Source organism: Dermatophagoides farinae, chromosome 1 (genome assembly GCF_024713945.1).
Source record: "Dermatophagoides farinae isolate YC_2012a chromosome 1, ASM2471394v1, whole genome shotgun sequence".
NCBI lineage: Eukaryota > Metazoa > Arthropoda > Arachnida > Sarcoptiformes > Pyroglyphidae > Dermatophagoides > Dermatophagoides farinae.
Window position 1 is genome coordinate 906544 of NC_134677.1, and position 24488 is coordinate 931031.

General features: G+C 29.5%; 4 protein-coding genes across 5 annotated transcripts in view; 1 reads left to right on the forward strand and 3 right to left on the reverse strand.

Moving 5' to 3' along the window:
• Positions 1 to 24488, reverse strand: part of LOC124492109 (mite group 2 allergen Der f 2) — a 48780-nt gene that overhangs the window by 13561 nt on the left and 10731 nt on the right. The window lies entirely within an intron of this gene.
• Positions 22 to 1821, forward strand: SerRS-m (Seryl-tRNA synthetase, mitochondrial). 2 transcript variants are annotated; one of them, XM_047054895.2, is made up of 3 exons: positions 22 to 199; positions 262 to 737; positions 812 to 1821. In XM_047054895.2, the coding sequence occupies exons 2-3, from the start codon at positions 433 to 435 to the stop codon at positions 1806 to 1808; spliced, it is 1302 nt and encodes a 433-aa protein (XP_046910851.2). In that variant the 5' UTR covers positions 22 to 199; positions 262 to 432; the 3' UTR covers positions 1809 to 1821. The 2 variants fall into 2 exon arrangements, with proteins under 2 accessions (XP_046910851.2, XP_046910850.2); XM_047054894.2 differs by having other exon boundaries at positions 22 to 737.
• Positions 1395 to 2415, reverse strand: LOC124492108 (acylphosphatase-1). The gene is made up of 4 exons (XM_047054905.2): positions 2256 to 2415; positions 2177 to 2193; positions 2002 to 2111; positions 1395 to 1935 (listed from the first exon to the last, which is right to left on the reverse strand). The coding sequence occupies exons 1-4, from the start codon at positions 2398 to 2400 to the stop codon at positions 1821 to 1823; spliced, it is 387 nt and encodes a 128-aa protein (XP_046910861.1). The 5' UTR covers positions 2401 to 2415; the 3' UTR covers positions 1395 to 1820.
• On the reverse strand, positions 9901 to 10839 carry LOC124492107 (soma ferritin). The gene is made up of 2 exons (XM_047054903.2): positions 10596 to 10839; positions 9901 to 10527 (listed from the first exon to the last, which is right to left on the reverse strand). Exons 1-2 carry the CDS (start codon positions 10678 to 10680, stop codon positions 10079 to 10081), a joined length of 534 nt encoding a protein of 177 aa, XP_046910859.1. The 5' UTR covers positions 10681 to 10839; the 3' UTR covers positions 9901 to 10078.

The window sequence follows — 24488 nt, forward strand, 5'->3', positions numbered from 1 at the left end:
TGGTTATGGAAATTTATTATGAATCAAGTGTTTCCGTAATCATCATGTGATTACGACTTTCTATTGTAATAATAATCATTATCATCATCGTAATCAATTACTTTACACAAGACGAGTCATGCAACAAACCAACAAGTGAATTAAATGATGATGATGATAAAACTGGTAATGTGATTTTTGGCACGGATATCTTGAAAAGGTAATGCCTAACATTCCAGGATGTACCCATATTAATTGAATTTAAATATATGTATCTTAAAGGGCAAAAATAACAAGGTCAGAAACACAAAACGATAATTTTTGAATTTTTTTTTTACATTCGAATTCTATGTCAACAGTGACGAAGCGATGACGGTAGAAATAGAAGTGTCACAAATGTGATTTTTTTTTAAATTTTAATTTTGAAAAACAAAATCAAATCAAACAAAAAAAATGCTACAACGAATACAGATTAATGTTTCAAGATTAAATTTTAAATTATGTAAAACTTTGGTCAATCAATTTTCAACAAATAAATCTAGTCCACAATTTAATGAATTATTTATGAATGAATTCAATGTTGATGAACAATTCTTTCGAAATGTACAGAATCAGCAAAGAATTATGGAAAATATTCGTGCCAGAGAAATTGTTGATAATTTCAGTGAATTATTCGAAAACAATCTGAATGCCGAACAATTGGGCGATCGATTGATTAAATTAAGTCGAACATTACCTAATGATTTCCATCCAATTTGGTATCATATGTTTACTTGAAATTCCGTGTTTATCCCCTTTTTTTAACACTGTTTTTTTTTATCCCTCCAAAAAGGAATGATCGTCAACATCAAACAACGATCGTTGATAATATTGGTCAGAAACGAAATTTCAATTTTAAACCATTAAAAGCTGAAGATATCCTTTTCGACATGAAATTGGCCGGATTTTCATCAATGACACGTGGTAAACTTGGTATGGTTGGTGGACCAAGATCTTATATGTTTGTTGAACAGTTAGCTGAATTATCACTAGCATTGGCCCGATGGACAATGACTAAATTGATTAATGAATATGGATTTACATCTGTGATCACACCTAATCTTATTTATGCTGATTTTGTTCGTGCATGTGGATTTGAACCATTCGGTGAACGAACACAAGTTTATACGATGGAAGGACGACAAAATGTTTGTTTAGCCGGCACAGCTGAAATGCCATTAGCATCGATGAATTTGGGTGAAAATTTTGCCACCGAAAATGATCTACCTAAACGTTATTGTGCGCTTAGTCGATGTTATCGTGCTGAAGCTAAATCATCTGGTGAAATGTCTGGCTTGTATCGAGTTCATTATTTCGATAAAGTTGAAATGTTTGCTTTGACACAGGCAAATGATTCTGACCGAATGTTGAATGAATTTGTTGAGATTGAAAAATCTTTATTCAAAGAACTTGGATTATATTTTCGTGTTGTTGATATGCCACCAAATGAATTGGGACCAGCAGCATATCGTAAATTTGATATTGAAGCCTATATGAATGGTCGTGATTTTTGGGGTGAAATATCTTCAGCTTCAAATTGTACTGATTATCAATCAAAACGATTGAATATAACATATCAGAAATATTATCTAGATCCAATAAGTGAAGCAATCACTGAAGTGAGAAAAAATTATGTACATACTGTCAATGGTACGGCCTGTGCTATACCACGAATTATCATTGCCATGATTGAACAAAATCAAAATGAAAAACAAGATTATTTTCAAATTCCAGAATGTTTAAAACCATATATGAAAAATGATCGAATCAAAACAATGGAAATAAAATGAAATTCTGACGATCTATCGAGTAATTTCGAAAAATTCAAATTCAGGTTCTGTGATCCATTTTTCCTGTGTAAAGTCACAGCGATCAATACGACTTTGTGGACTGCCTTCAGTACGTAACCAATATTTCCTATCGAAAAAAAAATATGAATAAATACAAATCAATGACAGGAAAATGTCTGAAAATATCACTAACATCAATTCAATTTTATCCGGCGGACCTTGCATTATGCCCATGACGGTTCCATCGATTTCATTTCGTACATAGCCTTTTAAATTCCATGATTTGGCTTGATTTTGTGTATACTAATAACACAGAATGAAAGTAAACCAATGTTAATCGATGCCAAACAGCAATTCTGTTAGCTTACTTTTCGAAAAAATACTCCTAAAAAAACAAAATGTAAGTGAAAATTTGAAACAATAAATGCGAAAAAAAAACAAACAAACCTTGAACTCGGCCATAAACTTTGAAATTAACCGAAAGAATTGACATTGTTGAATGATTATTATTATTATAAATAAATAAAAAAGAAAGACTAGAATAAACAATCAGACCGATGAATATGATTGTCAATTGATGATTTGTGAGCATAATTTTTTTTTTTGTTTTCAAATCACCTTTTACCGGATCACGTGATTTTTTTTTAGTGTTTATTTTTCAAAATAAACATCGATACAATCGATAATATATGTGCAGAAGAAAAAAAAACAAGTGTACTCTACTACTAGATGGCAGAGTTTTGATGATTTTCCAACAAAAATCGAGTATCATTTAGAAATTCTGCAAAAAAATTTTCGTCGATGTTCTTTGTTCTTTGTTTTTTTTTTTGTTTTTTGGTTTGACCAACCAATAATCGGTAATGTGATATTGTTGTTGATGTCAAATTGTACAGAATTTTTCTTTTTTTAAAAATTTTATTTCCACTTTTCAAAAAAAAAATAGATGTTTGTCCGAGCAAAAGAAAAAAAAAACATTACAACGGAAAAAACTTTCTGATTTCTGGAGCAACTTTAACATTGTTTTAGGTGTTGGAATTTGAATTTCTCAACCAATCATCCCCCACCATCACCATTACCAATCACCACTCACATTGGAATCTATTTTTGTTTGTTATTACAATGAATAACCATCTAAAAGCAATGTAAGTTTTCGATTTATGCATGTCTCTCTGTGTGTGTGTGTGTGTATGTATGTAACTTTGTATTTTGAATCGATCGATTTCAGAGTAGATCGATCGAGAGAAAAAAAACAGATCAAACTTGTAAATTTGTTTCGTAATTTGTTTTTTTTTTTGTTGTCTTTGCAATGACCGTCTTTGTTTTGCGTTTGTTAAAAAAATCGTATAAATCTTAATCGAATGATGATTAATATATTGACCATAACAAACATGGTTATCTGAATCGTTTTTTTTCGAAATTTTCATCCAATTTGATGATTCAGAATAATGAAAAACAAAAAAAAAACACACACACACAAGTGCCAATAAATTTTCCCCATAGAATTAGTGATTTAAAAAAAAATGGAAATGGAAAACAAGGACATGGTTTTTCGTTTTTCCATTCTGTTGTTGTTATTTTGTGACATTGAAACTTTTTATTTTTTTTAGGAAATTTTTGTTGTTGTTGTTGTTGTTGTTCACCATTATTATTCACGAAACTTTTTCTTCTTGTGTTTTTTTATTTTGTTTTTTGCCATTTGTTGTTTGAAAGAGAGAAACAAAATTGAACAATTTTAACGAAATGTAACGAAACTTGAATTCTCGGATATCATGTTTCCTGTGTTTATTGTAGATCGATATATATAGAGAGAGAGAGAGTGGAAAAAAATCCTGCACTTTCAATAGTTGTGAATGAAAACAGGATGAAAATGGCCATTGTGTAGCATCACAGTGTTTTTTTGCATCAATTCGGTATTTATTTTTTTTCACTAGAAAAATTTATCGAAATGAAATAAAAAAAAAGACCTTTAGGGCTTTCTTGAATGTCAGGAAAAAAAATCAAAATAAAAATGAAATTAAAATTACATCATCATCACCAATGTGGTTGATCGCAAGAAAATTGAAAATGGAATGCAAACCATTGAGATTCCAATTTTCTGATCAACGATGAATGAATGAATGAATGATGATGATGATATTTATTCACCAGTAATCATCATCATTCATTCGTTGTTGTTGTTGATGTTTTTTATCTTCTGCACGGTAAAATTTTTTATTTTTTTTTTGGAATGGACAGATTGGATGTCATGTTTTTTTTTCATTCAGTTCCCCATGATGATGATGATCCATTGAATCCAATGTATGTCTCTGGTGACCTGTCTATTTTTTTTCTCTGGTTTTTTTTTTTTTTTTTTTTTTTTTTTTTTTGGTTGTTGTTGTGTTTCAAATTTTTTCATTTCATTTCATTTCATTTTTGTTTGTTTCATTTTTTTTCTTTGAAATGGTAAATTTGACGCTTTTGATTGTTGTTGTTGTTGTTGTACCATTTCACGGTATAAATACGATACGATTTGAAACACAGCAACAACGACAGAAAAGAAATTTTTTTTTTTTCATTTATTGTCTAGTCATCATCAAACTGTCTAGGTTAGTCTTTTCGTTGCCCATTGTGTGTGTGTGTGTCTGTGTTTATATAGAATATATATGTAACAACAATAGAAAAAGGCCCTGATCTTTGTCGTTGTTGTTATTGGATGAAGTGAAATGAATTTTTTTTCTCTGATGATAATGATGAGTTGAGTGGATCAGCGATACATTTTTTTTGCGTTCAATAGTGATGAAGTGGATATTTTTGCCATTTTTTTCAGATACAGATTTTAAGTTTTTTGTTGTTGTTGATTATTCACTGATGATATAAATATGTATCGAATAATAATAAAGAGTATCAAATGACCTCCGTGTGTGTGTGTGTGTGTGTGCATGTTTCTGGAACAAAAACAACCAAAGGAAATGAAATGAAAATGGTCCTTGTGATCCATAAATGATGATGATAAGTTCTTATGATTCATATTTTTCTCTTTCTCTTTGTTGTTGTTGTTGTTGTTATTGCTTAATTGTCTCAAATTATCACGATACCAATTTGGTTTTGTTGTTGTTGTTGTTGTTATTTTCTACTTTATTAAATAACAACAACAATGATGATGACCCCTTATGATATTATTTTTTTCCAGGTCAAATATATTGGCCATATGGTCCTTAGGACATTTTTTTTGGCTATTATGTCTCTGTCTCTTTGTCGTTTGTTTGTCAATTTCATTTTTGGACCGCTAGTGAACCACTACTGACCTAAACTTTTTTTTTTTTTTTTTTTTGTTTTGTTTGAATTGCTATATTTAGACGACCTTTATACAACATTTAGCTCACCCGTATATAGTGATTATTATTATTATTATTGATCATCATCAACATTCAGTGATCATTTTTGTTATGGTTATGATTCGATTGATATTGATGTTTACTTGTTTTGCATAATCATCATCGCCAATAATAATAATAATAACGCCGATCAATCTGTTTATTTGTGTGACAATGAGAGAAAAGAAAAAATCTTTGACCTTAGACATACCAACAAACAAAAGTCTATTATGTGTGTGTGTGTGTGAAAGACATAGGGTTCCTAGTGGCGAGATTGACCGTTGTGTACACGGTGGATCAATCAAATGTCCGAATTCACTTTTGTTGTTGTTGTTGTTGTTTATTTATTTGTTTGTTTGTTTGATTGGCTAGGCGATCGGTGTGATGGGTGAGTTGTGGGGGGAGAAGGAGATATTTTACATTTGATTGATATGATTTTTGATCTTAATTGACAACACAATAGTGTATGTGTATGAGAAGATGAAAATGAAAGAAAAAGAAAAAACATTCATTCTAATTAGTGTTACGTTGACAATGATCATTTGGTTTTTTTCTCAAATCAAATGGAGATCGATTGATTGATTTTTTTTTGTTCCTGAAACATGTCAAATTGTGTTTGGATGTTTGGTGAATAAATGGGCGTCGGTTTGTTTTTTCAAAATTTTCAATTTTATCCCCATTGATTTTTGATTTGAATCAAAATAAAAATCAAAATCATGATGATCATCATTAATAAATTGTGTGTGTGTGTGTGTGTATGTGATTGTAAATCGAATTCGTGTGTGCGTGTGTGTGTGTGTGTGAGGTATATCCGAAATGAATTTTTTTTTCTTTTCGTTTTGTTTTGTTAACCAAAACAATTTATTTGATTAACTTTGAATGAAATACAACGACAACAATGATTGCACGAACGAAAAAAGTCAGTAGCATCTGTTTTTTTGTTTTGTTTTTGTTTTTTTTTTCTTCATTTTCAAATGATAAAAACACGCAAATTTATTTGATTCTAAAAACGAGAAAAAAAAATTCAAATGTAAAAAATTTTCATTTTTTTCCATTCATTCAAAAAAAAAAAAAAAAACAGACACACCGAACACGTTTGCACGCAAAAATGATGAGCAGAAACAGAAAAAAAAACAAATACAAAAAACAAAAAACAATCATCATAATAACAAACAAAAAAAAACAACAAGACGCCGAGCATCGAGATCATGGCATCCATCTGCCTCATCCATTGTATATATGATCATGATCATGATAATGAAAAACAAAAAGAAATTCAAAAATCAAATGAACGAATGATAAGATTTTTGGTAATGTGGTCCCTTTTTAGTTTTCAGTTATTTTTTTTTGCAGCCAAATAGTGAAAATATTTTCTTGTTTTGTTTAATTATAAATTATGAATTATGTAACGATGGCAAAGAAAAAAGAAAAGACTTAATTAATAATAATGGCTCTCTTGTTGTTGTTGTTGTTGTTCATCTCTTTTTTTTAGAATTTTGGAATTTATCTGTTTTTCTTCTTCTTCTTCTGTATAAATTCTAATTTAATTTTTTTTCTTTTTCTGTTTGGATGAACCGACTAGGGTCGCATTCATCTTATTTTGTTGTTCACTAGTTCGTTCGTTCATTGGGTCGGTATTTTTTCTTCTTCTTCTTCAAAAAAAAAAGAAAAAAGAAAGGATTTACTTTTTCATTTTCTTACAGGAAGAAAAAAAAATGTCAACTTTTTTTCAAATCCAGCAGGATTTTAAATTATTTCCCGTTTTCAATTTTTTTTTTAATTTTATTTTCCCCAGCAATGAATCCAAAAAGAGAAATGAAATGAAATTTTCTACAGGCCGTGTTTATTTTTTTGTTGTTGTTGTTTTTTATTTTTGAAATCACTGCCGCTGCATTTCGGGGGCCAAACGCAAAGATTAAAATAATTCAGCTGACAATTATTATTTATGTAAATGATTACAAATAGAGCTATAGGATTATTTTCGTTTTTCTCATTTTTTTTTTGTATCGAGACAAGCTGATGATGATGATGATGATGAATTTTTCTTCTTTTCATAAGTTTCATTTATGTCTCGATTTCAATTTTGTTTTTTGGTTATTTTTTTTCACCCTCAGTGTTTGTATGTGTGTGTGTGTGTGTGTGTTTGTAAATCAAATCAGATTATCTTTAGCTTTTTCGCTAAACTATTGAATTTTCATTCCGTTTTTCTGTTGTTGTTGTTGTTGTTTGTGATCATCTAATCATTTCCATTTTCCATTACAATGGTGATGATGATGATAAAATCTGAGAGAAAATTTTCACATTTTCGTTTGTGTGTGTGTGTGTGTGTGTGCGGGTCAAACGTTTTTTGTCGTCATCAGAAAGGTGGTGTTGTGTTTGTCCTATGAATGATTGATCTATAGCGAAAATAAACAAACATAACCTATATAAATTTTGATTTGATAAAATCAAAAAATTTTTTTTTTCGTTTTGTTTTGTTTTGTTTCGGGTTCATGATATGATTTGTCATAATGTTTTGATGGATGAAATTAGATTTTTTCGATTTTTCGATTTTTTTTTCGTTAACTTTACCGATACTTTGTTGTTGATGTGTATCATTCATTCATTCATGAAGTCAATCCGGTTTTTTTTATTCGTCACAATTTTTTATCAGCCCTGAGAACAACACCACCAAATGAACCAAATGATTGAATTTGAATTTTTCTGGGTCTTTTTTTCGGATGATTTTCTTTGCTGAAAATCACACACACACACAGATGCATCAGATTTTATTTTTTAAATTTTCGTTCCCAAAACAACAACAGCAACAACAACAACAACCAGAAAATTAATAGAAACCAACTAGCGAACAAACATTTAAATTCAACAATCTTGGCATCTGCACCCAGAAAAACGTTTTTTTGTTTTCTTTGTATTCCAATCCAATTTGTATATTTATATACCGATTATGTGATTAGTGGTGGGCTATGACTGAAAATTTGTTTTTTTTTTTCATTTTGATGCCTTTGTTGTCGCTGTTGTTGTTGTTGTTTAGTTTGGCTTATCACAATTTTTTCTTGTGGTGCAAATAGCAACAACAAAGAACGAAGAAAAAAAATTCACAAACGGAAAAACAACAACAACAACAACAAGGTCCCAAGATTCCTATAGGGCCAAACAAACAAACAAACAAACAAAACAAAACAAAGCAGAAAAAGAAAAAGAAAAGGCGATTATTTATCATGCACAACGACCTAGCATGCTGAGAACGCGATAAATGTTTTTTTTTTTGTTGTGTTGCCTAAATTTAAATGAATGAATGAATGAATGGAAATCCAATTTCACACTATATCAAAAAAAAAAAATGAAAAAAATGGAGAAAATCTTTCTTTGTTGTCTAACCAGAAAAAAAAATTTATAAACAGCCAACAATGTTAGCTATAGCCCAATACACACAGAAGAGAGAAAAAATTGCTTGAGAAATAAAGAAATTTTACGCAACAGAAAATATCAATTTTTTGTTTGTGATGACCTATGTGTGTCTATTTTTTTTTTTTTGTTGGTGAAAAATTTGTGGTCACAGGTCTGGTGCTGGTACTGGTGCAACGATAATCGATGTGTTTTATGTTGACAAACAAACAGGTTGTCCCCATGGTTGTTGTTGATTTTTTTTTCTTCCATTTGTCGATTCATTCCAATCATGAATTTTTTTTTGATCAATGATGATGATTTCTTTTCACATTTCTTAAATTGCAGCACGATTTATATACTCACACAGACACACACACACACACACAGCGATAAATCCTGTTGAAATCCTCAAAACAAAACCAAAAAAAAAATTGGTTATTTATCTCCAACCAAATAATAATTTATAAAAAATTTTTTTTTCATTTTACTCCTAGAAAAAAAAATTTGGTTCATTCATTCAGTCAAATATTGACTTTATCTATCTGTCTGTGTGTCTGTGTGTGTGTGCGTTGTGTTTGTTTTTGGACCATGTTTTATTTTGACATTGAGAATCATTGTGGATCATACTCACTACCGTTGGTGGAACATTTAGATAATTGTTTACCTTTTGCTTTGCCCGTTATTTTTTTTTATTTTTATTTTTTTTTATATCGATGGATAATGCTGCCTAATCCTAATAAATGTCCTTTTTTCTTTGTGATCCACACACACACACACACACACACACACACACGCACATACTCTTCTCATTGAAATTCATTCGATTTGATTAATATTTTGTATATTGAACAAACCAAACTAAACCTAAAAAAAAAACAAAAAATCAAATCAATAGTGATAAAATGGTTGATTAGAAAGAAAGAAAGAGAAAGAAGCTCATCATTCATTTTATTGAATGTGTGAATATTTTAAAGTTGAAGAAAAAAAACATAATAAATGCGCGTCATTCGATGCTAAAAAAAAATGATGATGATGATCCAAATGGCACAAAAAAAACAAACCAACAATAATCAACACAATAGGGTCTTGTCAGGTCTCTTTCACATTGTTGTCGTCCATAATGGACCAGATATTGTGCACCGTTTTTTTTGTTTTTTTTTTGTTTGGATCTAAAAATACACTTCTATAGTATGACATAACATGAAACACAAACAAATCGAAATTTTCATTCAATGCCATATGGTGGTGGTATATGGTGAGATTTTTTTGTTTGTTTCGTCCGGTAATTTTCAGCTTAATTCCCCAATTTTTTTTCCACATCTTTACAACAACAACAACAACAACAACGATTATGCATAGCAAATTTTATTTTATTTTATTTTTGATTGAAATAAAGAGAAAAAAAACCACTGGTTTTTTGTGTGAAAATCATATTTTTCATGAAAAATTTTTTTGTTCAAATTTAAATCATTAACAAATTGGTGTTTATTGTGTATCGAATCGAATCAATCGATTGTCAATTACACATTACGATGAATGCAATGTATGACGATCAAAAAGATATTCACCAAGTCCTGGGCCACAACGTTCCAAATTGGTAATATAATCAGCCAATTTCTTGATGGCTTCCACTTGTTCAGTTAGATAATGTGTTTCAATAAAATCAGCAAATTGTGCATCATTGTGTTTGGTGGCAACGGCATGCAAATCCAACAATGCCTGATTGACTGTTTTTTCCAATTCCAATGCAGCACGCATTGCTTCCAATCCTGATGACCAATCTTGTTGTTGCGGTTTATGAATATCATCCAATACAATACGTCCACCACGTTGATTCTGTAATTTCATAAAACGTTCAGCGTGTTCACGTTCTTCTTTGGATGATTCATCGAAAAATTTTTCAAAACCAGGCAATGCAACATCATCACGATTAAAATGATAGGCCATCTGTTGATATACATAGGATGCATACAATTCTATGTGGAAAAACAATGAAAAATGAAAACTTGAATCAATCCAAAAATAATTTGGTTATTAAACGTACCCATATTGATTTGTTTATTAATGCCATCTTCACATTCTTTGTGAAAATTCATTCGTACACGTGATGTTTTACTGGATTCAGCCATTTTTATTCGACAATTTAAAATTGATTCAGCAAAAAAAAATAGAGAGAGAGAATGAGCGAGAGAAAGAGTTTATTTTATTCAAGTGATCAATCACTGTTGATGCAGCTTATTTGTCGTTGTTGGTCGTTGTTGACGATATGATGTTTTCAAGCCAGCAAATCGCCCTTATTTATACCAAAAAAAAAATTTTTTCGGGTTAAAATTATTATTTTTCTTTGTAAAAAAAATGGTCACATTTTTTTATCATTATGGATGATGATTACCATTTGATTCGATGAATCAATCAATCGATTGATTGATTGATTGATTTATCGCAATTTATTTCACTTTTATTTTATTCGATTGGAACATTTACAACTAGATATATATTATTTATTATTGCCAAAAAAAAAACAAAAAATTGTAATTTATAAGAAAATATTTCGATCGATAAATCAATCAATCAATCAATTGATTTTTTTTTTTCTTGTTTATCAATTTACAAATCAATCACTGCCATTGAATGTACTTTGTAACAAAATATTTTTTCCCAATCACAATCTCAATTCAATAAATGATGCCATTTTTATTCAGTTTATTATCGATTTATTTTTTTGACAAAATGGTGAAGAAAAAAAAATCTCCTTATTTTTTTTATATATATATTCGTCTAAATGATAAACATGATAATGATGGATGAAGATGTGAAAATGGAAAATTTTCACCATTTTATAAATCATTTGTAATAATAATAACCATTTTATAATCGATAAAAATTTATTACAAATAAAATGAAAAAAATTTCATCCATTGACTGCAATGGGTTTTTTTTTTTTTTTTTTGGTTTTTTGGTTTATTGGCTCTTGCCATATATAGAATGTCATTTGTAGCAGTAGGGTTTGTCTTGGAACAAAAAAAAAACACAGAGAAATTATGAAATAAAATAAACAAACAAACAAACTTCTGGTTGTTTATTGTCATGGTTGGCTATGCATCCCCGTATATATAGCAATAAGAATTCTTGTTCTACAGTGTCTGTGCAAAATTGCATCTCTTTTCCATTCTGGTTGGTATGAATCTCTCCACCACTCTTGGAATGCCATATCGGACTATCCCACATACACTCACACCACCACCATATGAATAAATAAACAAACAAACAAACAAACAACAACAACAAACTTGTTTCGGCCAATTGGATGCGTTTTCAATGTTTTGGTTGTTTTGGTCAAAAAAAAAGAGGCCTGCCTTTAAGAATGATGATGACGATGTTATGTTGAGAGTATGCCACACACACATTTACGCAGATGTGTTCATGTGTGTGTGTGTGTGTGAATCTTCCTATAAAAAACAAAAAATGATTCAAAAATTTATTTTCAATCAATCCAAAAAAAAACGAACGAACTTGACCTAGATTTTTAAAAATTTAAAAATCTATTGATCTAAATAAAAATGGTACAAGCAGCAGAAGCCGCAGTTGTTGTTGTTGTTGTGATTTCAAGTGTTTCCGTTTGAAACAAAACAAAATATAGAAAAAAAAAATCATTCGAAGATGATCCATATTTGTTTGTTTGATAATCCAATGAATGAATTTCCATTGGATGCTGTACAGTTTTTCAATATATAGCCATTATTTATGGTGTGAACAATAAGCATCGTATGAATTAAAAAAAAAAAAATTTGCTGACACTGTGATCTGAGTCAATATTTGGTTTATGGAAATGTAAAAAAAAATCCAGTTTCATTTTTTTCTCTCTGTTTTTCGGTTGTTTCAAGTTTGAGATTTGTTTTTTTTCGGGTATTTATTATTATTGTTATATTGGTATTAAAATACAGAATAAATGAATGATCCAAAATGATGTTTTCGAGTTTTCGAGTCGTCCTCGATCCAAAACCGACCAACTGTCCGACTGTATCGACCGACCAAATATTATTATACAACAAATAAATCGTAAATTAGAGAGATGTCACCACTATTTTCACACACATATTTGTGACAACACAACCACGAATTTTTTTTTTTTTTTTTTTTTTGATGATGATGAGACTGATATTTTATTTTTTTTTGCTTTCCATTTTTTTCTTCTTTGATTATTATTGAATGACAAATCTTGTTAGTTTTTTTTTATATTTTATTTTTCATTGTCCTCATTGTAACATCTGTGTGTCTTTGTGTGTGCCTGTGTGTGCGTTGAAAGCGAATTGAACAACTGAATATGAAATGATGATCATGATGATCATGATGATGGTGAAGGATGATGTTTACTTTTTTGGGCCAATTTCGCACGCGTCGTCTACGTTTTTACGTGGTGCTGCCCAAAATGGATCCATTTTTTTTTTTTTTTTTTGCTTCTGTTTTGTTTATTTACAGCGAAATTTTGTTGTTGTATCGATTTTTTTTTTTTTTGGTTTTTGTATTTTCTTTTGAATTTTTAGTTTTATTTTTCAACGAAAAATGAAAAAAAAATAACAAAAAATGCCGGTTATGTATGGTGTACCCCGGGATCCACCAATTGATCCAATTGTAAATATAAAAATATTTTTCAACAACAACAACAACACCAAAACCTTGTGCACACAGACACACACACACACTGAGGATATATCGATCGATATATCAGTGAAACCAATTGACAACAGGAAAGAAAAAAGAACAGACCCCCTCTCTCTTTCTGTGGTCCAACTGAATTATATAAATATATGCGTATGTATGTCATTGGGCCATAAATAGCTGCTGCTGCTGCTGCTGGTGTTTGTTGTGTAAAAATTCAACCAAAAAAAAAAAAAAAACTCATGCGCGCTCATTATGTTTATCACGATGATGATGATGATAAACCATCATTGGTTTTTTTTTAATTTGGATTTTATTTTTTTTCCTCTCTGGACTTTATGAATCAAATTTTTTTTTTATGGGCTTGTGGTGGATAGGAAGCTTAAATTGATTTGAATTTTTTTTTTTTATTTCAATATGATCGATTCGTCGGTAAATTGAGATTAAGGATTAACACATGACCACCGTTGAATTAATTTAAAAGTTTTTCGCTCTCTCTCTCTCTCTCTCTCTCTCTCTCTCTTTTTGTTCCAATAAAATTGATCGATCCAATATGGCAAATTTAATTGATTTTTAATTTTCATTGATTCAATTTTTTTTTTGTCATCTATGGTGGTAGTGATTGTTGTGGCCAAACACGTGTGGTGGTTGACCATTGAATGTTGTTTTTTTTCTGTCTCTCTCTTTCTCTTATTTAATTTTCATGAAACACAAAGAGAAAAAAAACGAATGAATGAAATGAAATGAAAAAATGATTTATGAATTGAAAATTGAAATCAAATTGAATGTGAAAATGGAAAAAAAAAATTTTTTTCTTCTTCACTTTTCACTGTCCAATAAATCATCATTGTTATTGTTAGCGATGGCGGTGGTGGTGGTGGTGGTGAGGGCTATTTTTTCGTGTGTGTGTGTGTGTGTATGACCGATATATACTGCACACAAACAACACCCACCGATGAATTTAATTGTTGGAATATAAACATTCGACTGGTGGTACTGGTGGTGGTGATGATGGTGGTGGTAATTTTTTTTAATATCTGAATTTTACTGAATTACTTCTGTCATAATCTCATTTCATTTTTCGATTCTTGTATATGTGTATGTGTTGGATAATTCAATTCAATCCATATTGATATATTCAAACAACCAAAACTGAATTCAAAGTTGCTACCAGAGAAAAAACAATTTTTTTTTTCATTTGAAATTCGTCTAGAATTTCTCATTCATCCATACATACATGCAGAGATGATGTCATCAACAATTGATGAAAAAAAAAATTTTTTTCAATAGTCAGCAATCATTTTCAGTTCGTTAATTGAAAAAAAATTCTGTGGATTCTCCACCAGATTCTGATTGAATCTTTTTTTTCAGCCGGAGAGAGAGAGAGAATTTTTTTTCTTGTTGCAACTCATTTTATCTATAAATATTTGAAACTGAAAAAAAAGTTGAATTAATATTAATTATTAAAAAAAAAAGAAAAAAAAACTTTTAAAACAGAATCAGACACAAAATTAAAATTTTATATCTACGATTTGTAAATGATGATGATGATGATGATGATGTTTTATTCATTCTCATCATCGTTGGGTTTTTATTTTCATTTCATTTAGTTCAGTTTGATGATGAGAGAATTTTCTTTTTCTTCTGTTATTATTATTTTTTGTATATCAACCAATATATTCCATAAAATCAGAATATTCTGCATATATGAAACAAATGAAGCCTGAATACACACACAAAAAAATGCCATATGAAATATAGAATGTGAATGTAATGGCACATCAGCAAAAAAAAACAAACCCAAGGCATGTTTGCAATTAATATTCTTTTTTTTCTGTGTTCCATATAGAAATTCACTGGATTCATCTTGGAACTTTAACTTTTTTTTCTGCCGAAATGAGAAAGGGTTTCATTTCATTTCATTGTGAATGCAAAAAACAACGGGTTGATTCATTAGCACATACTAGCCCTGTTGTTTTTTTTTATCTGACTGTTGGGTAATGGAAATATTACATGATATGCGATATCATGGGTAGCAATGGAAAAAACTTTTTTCTTTTTTTTTCGTTCCCATTTCACGGTGGGGTTTTGTTTTTTTTTTGTTTTTGTTTTTTTTCTTGAAGCTTGGTTTAATTAAAATTTTGCCTTTGGCCATCATTTGCATCTTTCTTTCTTTTCTTTTGCTCCTGTTGTTTTTTGCATTTTGCATTGTTATTATTTATTGACGACATTTCAATATTTTTTTTTCTTTATTTCCAATTTCGATTTTCTTTTTTCACTTTTAAAATTGTTCTGAAAAGAATTCTGTTTCTTTTTTCTTCATTCACTTGAATTCAGGTGGAAGAAATTGAAAATTTTCTTCATCTACAATTCTTCGATATTGACATACGGTTTTTCTTTTTGTTTCAATGTTGAAACAATGTTTTTTTCCATCTCATATGCGCTTCATTAACATGTTTGTGTTTGGTTGATTGGTTGGTTGGTTGGTTGGTTGATTGCTTAAAACGAGAATTTCACTTTTGATTATGATACATCGAATGAACAAACAATTGGTCTTTTTTTTAGTTCAGAATTTCCATAGAAAAATTTCTTTTTCGTGGTGGTGTTGATGGCGGTGGTGGTGCTGGTGCTGGTGATTGTTGAATGAATTGAAAAAACCATCTCAACGATCGAAATCGATTTGTTTTTCTTGTGTGTTGTTGTTGTTGTTGTCGTCAATTTTTGAAAATTGTCTATTTCTAATCACACACACAAAGATTGTTCCAGAAATGACATTTTCCATTGATAATGATGATGATTTAACCAGAAATTTTTAGCAAACAAAAAGAAACAGAAAAAACTTTGACATTTAAAACATCTCAACGATCAATCTATGGACAAATTCTATGGAAAGGGGAATTTTTTTTTCCCGTCAACCGAATGAGAAAACAACATTTTTTATTCATTTGTTTGTCTACAATTCAATATTTGAAACTTTTTTTTTTTGGTTCTCATTCTACCTTGGATCTAATTTTTTTTTTTATTTTGCTTATTTTGCACTCGCTATCTCCACCAATGATTGTTGTTTGCTGTTTGTTGTTGTTGTTGTTTTGTATCTACAAATCGGTCGTCTTGGTATCGTATTCGGTTATTTTTGTTGTTGTTGTTTTTTTGGGAGGAGGGGGTGGCGATTCATAATTTAATTGTCTATTCGTGTGTGTGTATGTGTGGGTATCGCGGTTGAATAATTGCAAATGAAAAAAAAACAAAAAAAAATAAACAAAAAACAACAACAACAACAACGATGGTGGACAATCCATAAAATTGACTTTTTTTTGTTGTTGTTGTTGTTGTCATCATCATTATCATAATCTTTTTTTTCCACTGTTTGTCAGTTGAATCCAATCCACACAATGGTCATTTTTATGTGTTTGTTTATGTGTGTGTGTGTGTAGGTGGTAGATGTTTATTATGTATTCAGATCTCATTTCGTTCATTTATTTTATTTGCGTTTTATAATTTTAGTTGTTGTTGTTGTTGTTTTTTGTTTTTTTTCCACTGATATTGGGTGGATCCCTTTAGCATTAAGATTTTTTGTTGATTTGTTGGTTGGTTATGGACAAACTTTTGTTTTCCATAGAATTCTGGGATAAAAAAAAATTCTATTTGTTTTTTAGTTCTTTTTTTTATACAGAATTTGCGAATTCAGAATTATCTGAGGAAAAAAAATATTGAAAGTTTGTTTTGGCCAACCACCTACAGTAGAATTTTATGATTTGTTTTGCTTTGTTTTGTTTTGTTTGACGAAACGAAAACAAACTTTTTCAAACTTTCAAAAGAATTTTGATCGATTTTGATCTCAAAAAAAAAATTTTTTTTTTTTGACGTAAATGAATTATTTTTATCTTTGAATTGAATATTCGTTGTTGTTGTTGTTGTAGACTACTAGTATATGTGTGTCTGTCATCTGTTGTTTCACCACCACCACCACCACCACCACCACCATCATCACTCTCTACTGATTGATTGATTGGATTTTTTCGTTTTGTTTTGCTCTCTTTTTTTCTCATTTGAATGTGGTTTTTGTTTTCTTCTGATGAATATTAATTAACGAAAAAAAAAAATTCCACCACCCCCAACGCTGCGGTTATGAATTTTTTTTGCATGTCATATTTGTATGTGCCGGTATTTCAATTTGAATTTTTTTTTTGTTTTGTTTCTGGATGATGATGATCATCATTGTTTTCATCATCATCTTTGATCGTCATGTTTTGATTCGATTATGGATTGCGTGAATGATTGTAAAATTGTGTTTTTTTGTTTTGTTCAAAAATTTTTTTTTCTGTCTACGGAACGTGTTTAGAATAATTAGCTTTGATGAAAAACACAGGTATAGCGTGTTGGTTGTTGATTCTGGTCCCTAGCGGTTATTTTTTTCGTGTGTGCGTATGCGGTGAATTCCCATAAGATGTATGCGTGCAAAAAGCTGATGACGATTATGGTTTCTTTTTTTTTTGTTCAAATAAAAACAAAAAAAAGTGGGGTAAAAATTATTCAAACTATCGATACTATTCACAATCGATCGATTGTTTATCATACAGTGAATTTTTTATTTTTATTTTTTTTTTTTTTTTTTTTTTTTTTTGATTATTCTAAATACACAATAAAAATAAAAATCACCCTGTTTGGTCATTTGGTTTCTTTTTTTTTATTGCTGCTGTGAATGATTAGCTAGTTTGGTCGATTATTAACCACAATTACAATGGAATTGATGATAATAATGAATGATGATTATTAACAACAAATCTATCGTTTTGGTGGTTTTAATTAGATTTTCTTTTCTCTGTGTGTGTGTGTGTTTGTTTGAATCTATTATTGGGTGGAGAACCGAAGAGAAGAAACTAAAAAAAAAATTATAATGAATGTGGAATGAATTGAATAATTTTGTATGTGTGTGTGTAGTATATTGCGTTGAACACGGAATCAGATATATTTATTCTTCACCATACACACATACACACACACAGAATGTCAGTATTTTTTTTTTTTTTTTTTTTTTTATTTTTTGTTTTGTTTTGTGTGTGTGTGTGTGTGTGTGTGTGTGTGTGTGTGTGTGTGTGTGTGGTTACAACGGATTGCAATTTACGATCTACGGTATTTTCATTTTTTTTCCACTCTGAAAACATTAATGTTCGGGTTTTTTTTTTTGCTTTTTGTTTTCTATTTCTATTCTACCTTTTGATGATGATGATGAGAAAAAAAATAACCGTCTAATGGAACCTCAACAATCATCATCATCTTGATGATTATCATTGTCGGCATTTCATCAAGAGATACTACTACTATTGCTAAACATTATAGACCAGTTAATCAGTTTATTATTATTATCATCATTATTATTGGATTTTACCGACCGGGGTTTTTTTTTAATATATATCTCTAGCTATACCAAATAGCAACTCCTTCTAGTCCATGAACCAAAGTAAGCAAATATCATCAGCCATAATGTGTAAAAGTCAGAATTATCATTATTTGTTGTTCGTGTGTATCGATGGTCAAGTGTTTTTTTTTTTATTTTATTTTTATTTTTTTTTCATACACGGAATTTATGTCATCATCATTGTTGTTGTTGTTGTTGTTGTTGATTATATTACACACACACACACACACACACACACAATAATAATTCATACCAGAATTTATTCTGAAAGCAGAATGATGAAAAAAAAACAAAACAAAAAAAACAGAAAAAAAAATTTACAAAACGTATCCATATCTATATATATAGATATGACGCCAATTTAGTTTTTTTTTCTCCAGTTTCATTTTCAACCATGATATAACGGCGAATAATTCTTTTTGAATCATCCAAATACATACATAACCGCTAATTAAATTTGCACAACACACACACTCGTTCGCTAACTTTATATACCAGTCTGCATGTCTCTCTCTCTCTCTCTCTCTCTCTCTCTCTTAATTTATTTTCAAACATTATACGATTATGTTGAATTTGTTGTTGTCGTAGTCGTCGTTGTTGTTGTTGTTGTTGTTATTGTTATTATTGTCCATAGGAATTATTATTATACACGTTGATTGTCAAATATCACGACATTCAACAATGATGATGATGTTGTTGTTGTTGTTGATTTGGCCATATAATCAAATACATACGATGGTTGTGGTGTAGTTTTTTTTTTGGAAATTCCGTTTCCTTTTTCCATACATACTTACGTTATGTGCTTGATTATTATTGTTTTTTTTTGTCTGAAAAATAAAAATAAAAACCATGGTTCTGTCATTCCCATATCTGATGATGATGATGATTCCGGGTGAATATCACTTGATTATCATCATCATCAATAAAAATCGATCAATTATGATTGTGGCTAGCCGCCAATTGTGGCCAGCATTTATTATGGCCAATTTCATCATAATCCAATATCATCATGGATCTGAATGAAAATAAAAAAAAAATAAATGACGAATAATTTATATTTATGATGAAATAACCGAAAAAAAATTCCCGTCGTTTTTTTTTATTTTTATTTTTTTTTCTCTCTCTGTATTTTCGAAATTATTATCATGTTATATACACTGGTTGACGTATTTTTTTTCTCTCTCTCTCTCTCGGTATCTGTATGCGATATGATCAGCGGAATGTTTTTTTTTATAGACCAGCAAAAAAAAAATTAGGCCAATCAATTTTTTTTCTTGTCTGAATTGTCTAATAGTGAAAATAATTTCTACCTGAAATGATGATCATGATGATGATGACCATCGCCATTTTCCGGTTTTTTACGGTAAGCTCAATATTAATAATTTTCAGGAAAACAAAAATAAAAACAACAACAACAACAACAAAAATTTTTTTTTCTCTAGGTTTCATTCTATCAAAGGAAAAAAAATACCATTGAATAGAACGAGCAATGAATCATTAAAATATGGATTACAATCTATCTCATAATTATTGTCTGTGTGTGCGTTGTGGAATCGTGATGATGATGATGATGATGATGAAGGAAAAAAACCGATGACATGATTTATGGATTTCTCTTTCTCTTTCTCTCGTTTATGTTGATTTTCTTTTTCTGGTTTTGAATATATTGAATTTGGAGAAGATCAAGAGAGAGAGAGAGAGAGAAAACAACCAATATTTACCAATCAAAGAGAAAAAAAAATTTATTTGTTTCGATTGTCTTTTTTTTTTTGCTGGTTATTGATTTTTGCTCGATGTGTGTATGTGTGTGTAAATGCATTTGTGAAAAAAGGTGTGTCTCGTGATTTTGATCATTTCGTTTTTTTTTTTTTTTGTAATTTGATAAAATTGTTTCCAGAAATAAAAACAAAAAACATAGGTGTTTACCAGAAATTTTTTTTTTTGTTTCCATTTGGTTCCATTATCAATAACAACGAGAACAACAACTACAAATCTAAATGATCATAATGTTCCAATTTTCATTTTTATTTTCCTTGAAAAAAATTCTCATCTAGTGATACAATGTATATATGTATATGTGATTGTAAATTAATTAATTGGTGCTACATAGGTACTGATGATGATTTTGTTTTAAATTATATCAAATAAGACACACGCATACACAATGATAATGATAATGATATTCTCATTTCTATAATTCATTGCACATCATCATTTTGGATGATTATGATGATGATGGCGGTGGTGGTGGTGGTGGTGGTGAAAATGGCCAAAAAAAAAGTTATTTGGCTGTTCTTTCTCTCTCTGTGTGTGTGTGTGTGTCTCACTGTTGTGATGTTTTGTGTTGATGCCTGAATGAATCGTTTATATTCAAAAAATAATTTTCCTTTCCATTGCTAACCGAAAAATAATAATCAAACTATTTTTTTCCCCTTCAATTCTGATTATCATTATTATTTGTTTGATAATGACGATTAACAGCGAGAGAGAGAGAGAGAGAGAGAAATATTATTCTCCATCATCCATGTTGTGAATAAATATTCAATTTGAATGCATTCGATTGGAAAAATTCGTGAACAAAAAAAAATTATTATTAAACACACACACACAACACACATACATCGATCTGGAATACGAACAAATTTTGTATTTCATTCATTTTCGGTTACTCATCATCATCATCATCATGATGGAATCTTTGTTACAGGTTTTTGTGAGCTTCAAGAATAAAATGAGAATCTCTCCTTTCATCACACAATGTTTGTGTGTGTATGTATGACAATTTCTTTTTTTTCATGCAAACATTATTTTTCCATGACAAAACAAACTCATATCTCTCACTCTTGGCTACATTCTCGTGAGACCCAATTCTTTTTTTCTTTGCCCCGTGAAAAAAAAAAATTTTTTTTTCTCTTTCATTTGAGATGACAAACGAAAAAAAAATAATTCTTTACGTCATAAGAATTATTGGAATATTTAATTGAAAAAAAAATTATTCCTTTTCGTTTGTATGTGGGGCCCAGCATTCTTGTTTGTTTGTCATCATCATCATCATCATTGTTGTTGTTATTGTCGTTGTTGATGTTGTTGTTGTTGTTGTTGTTATTGGAAGCAAACAAGAATATTCATTATATTCCACTTTTTTTATCATCATCATCATCATCATCTTGGAATAAGTGTATAAAATATGACAAAGATGAATAAATGAAATATATAAATTTTCTCTATTTGTTTATCCTATTTATCAACAATTATTTTTTATCAATAATTTTGCTGCTGCTGCTGCTGCTGTTGTTGTTGTTGTTGTCGTCGTCTTTGTTGTTGTTGTTGTTGCCGTAGCTATTATTATTATTATTATTATTATTATCATCATTCGGCCTAGATAATTTATTTTGAAACTATCTTTTTTTTCGATTTTCATGTGTTGATGATGATGATGATGATGATGGAATATAATAATATTTACATAGAATGTATGGCCAAACAATAATAATGAGAATGGGAATAAATGATGAGTGATGAAATGAAATGAAATGAAAAATGATGAAAATATCCATTTGATTTTTCATGGTTTCATTGGAATTTGTTTTCTGGTTCCTTTCCATGATGCTTATGTTTTGTGTTGATGATGATGATGATTGAAAAATAAAACTCTTGAGTCTTTTGTTGTTGTTGTTGTTGTTGTTATTGGAAAAGAGAAAGAAAAAATGAAAAAAAAACATCATCATCATCATTTTATTATGATTTTCATTTGTGTGTGTGTGTGTGTGGTATTTACGGGTCTTAGAGCTTTCTCTCTCTCTCTCTCTTTCTTTCTCACAAGGTTGGATGGATTCTTCATCATCCTGGAGCCATAATAATAATATATCGATAATAATAACAGCAACAACAACAACAACAACAAAAACAAAATTCTCACTTCTCTCTCTGTGTGTGTGTGTGTGTATATTGTGTTTTTTTTATTACGATTCTTGAATCTTTTGTTTAAACAAACATATTTTTTTTCCTTCTTCTTCTTCACAATATTCTTGTATGCATAGATTTGGAAAAAAAATATGAAATATGTGTGTGTGTGTGTGTGTTTGTGTACCAAAGGAAGAAAAAAAAACTCTATAAACAAACAAAAAAACAAACACAAAACAAAACAAAAACAAAATGAATTCGATTCAATTCTACATCGTTTCATTTTTTTTTTTATTCTTATATTACACCATAAAAAAAAGAAGCTTAACGACGACGATTCTTTGCACTTTTTTTTCTCATTTCAAAAAAAAAAAAAATTCTCGCCCGCAAGGATTCTTTATTTATATATATATAAATAAATGTGATTATTTTGTTTGTTGTTGTTGGCAAATAAAATTCGAGTGTGAAATAAAAAAAAAATTTCGTTTCAATTGTATTTCTGTGTGTGTGTGTGTGTGTGTGTATGATAAACAAATATACAATTCTTGTTGTTGCTATGTCGCTAGATTTTTGATATTATGGCGCCTAAAATCATATAATAATCATCATTATTATTAAAAAAAAAATTATTAGATTTTTGTTGTTGTTGTTGTTGTTGTTGTCATTATGATTCTGGCAAAACTTTTTTTTTCATTTGTTTTGTTTGCTGAAAATCCAAATGTTTTCATATTTTTCGTTCATTGCTATGGATGATGATGATAAATTAAAGTTTGTTTTCTATATGTAACAATCTATCTACACCAAATGATAATGAAATCAGAGCTAATTTGATTTTTGTTGTTTCTCATTTTTATTTCTGATTTTTCTGAATTTTTTTTTTTTTTTTTTTTTTGATCACATATCATGTTCGTGTGCGTGTTTGTGTTTTTCATTTCATTTCATTTCTGCTGTTGTTGTTGTTGTTGTTGATTGTTGTACAGTGTTGATGATGATGATGAGAATGAATCTGTTTCCATATTCAACAAACAAACAACAAACAACAACAACAACAACAACAACCGAATTCGATAGGATTGATGTTTTTTTTTTTTCGTTTTGTTTTTCTGTTTTTTGTTTTTTGTTTTTATCAAACTTTTTTTTACGGTTCCTGTGATTTGATGTAAAAAAAATCTCAATTACAACAACAACAACAACAACAACAACCACCGATACATTGATGTAAATTAGAGCATTGGGTTCACAAATGAAAAACAGAAAAAAAAATTATTCACAACCATCACACAGACACAATATTTTGAAACCAAAACGAAAACCAAGAACAAATTTACATTTGAAATTAATTAAATTTACCTGATAACCATCATAATCATCATCATCATCATCGTGCATGTCATCTGCTTTTGATTGTTTTTTTTTTTTGTTCGGTTCAGGTTTTTCCATTATTATTCGGTTGTTCATTTGTTGTTATTGGAACAAGTTTTTGGATCGCGTGAATCATATATTTTAATTGTTTTTCTATTCTATTTCCCAGTGTCTATTGAGTATTTAAAACACTTTTTTTTCCATAGATATCCACATAATGATGATTGTTTCTTTTTTTTTTTGCTTCTAAAATCGAGAAGATGCGCCATTTCTCTCCTCTCCGTTGTTGTTGTTGTTGTTGTTGTTATTGTTGTTGTTGTTGGAAACTGAAACAAAAGCATTAATTTGATCATTAATTCAATTGAAATTTTTTTGTTTTTTTTTTGTTTTCATTTCATTAAAGAATTTTTGTTTCTTTTTTTTCGTGCGTATCTAACTCAATTTTTACCAGAATAAAAAAAATCTTCATTAATCATCAAAAGGGGTTGTTGTTGTTGTTGTTGTTGTGTATAATGATGTGTTTACCAACAACAACAACAACAATAATGATGATGAAAAAACAAAAACAAACAATCGATATAATAATTGTGCTAG

What these genes read in the sequence shown, in the direction of transcription:
- SerRS-m (XM_047054894.2), top strand. Translation starts at nt 433, where the DNA reads ATGCTACAACGAATACAGATTAATGTTTCAAGATTAAATTTTAAATTA. An exon ending in AATGATTTCCATCCAATTTG is followed by an intron (nt 738 to 811) that starts GTATCATATGTT and finishes CCCTCCAAAAAG; the next exon opens with GAATGATCGTCAACATCAAA.
- LOC124492108 (XM_047054905.2), bottom strand. Translation starts at nt 2,400, where the DNA reads ATGCTCACAAATCATCAATTGACAATCATATTCATCGGTCTGATTGTT. An exon ending in CCGGATAAAATTGAATTGAT is followed by an intron (nt 1,936 to 2,001) that starts GTTAGTGATATT and finishes TTTTTTCGATAG; the next exon opens with GAAATATTGGTTACGTACTG.
- LOC124492107 (XM_047054903.2), bottom strand. Translation starts at nt 10,680, where the DNA reads ATGGCTGAATCCAGTAAAACATCACGTGTACGAATGAATTTTCACAAA. An exon ending in TAATAAACAAATCAATATGG is followed by an intron (nt 10,528 to 10,595) that starts GTACGTTTAATA and finishes TTTTCCACATAG; the next exon opens with AATTGTATGCATCCTATGTA.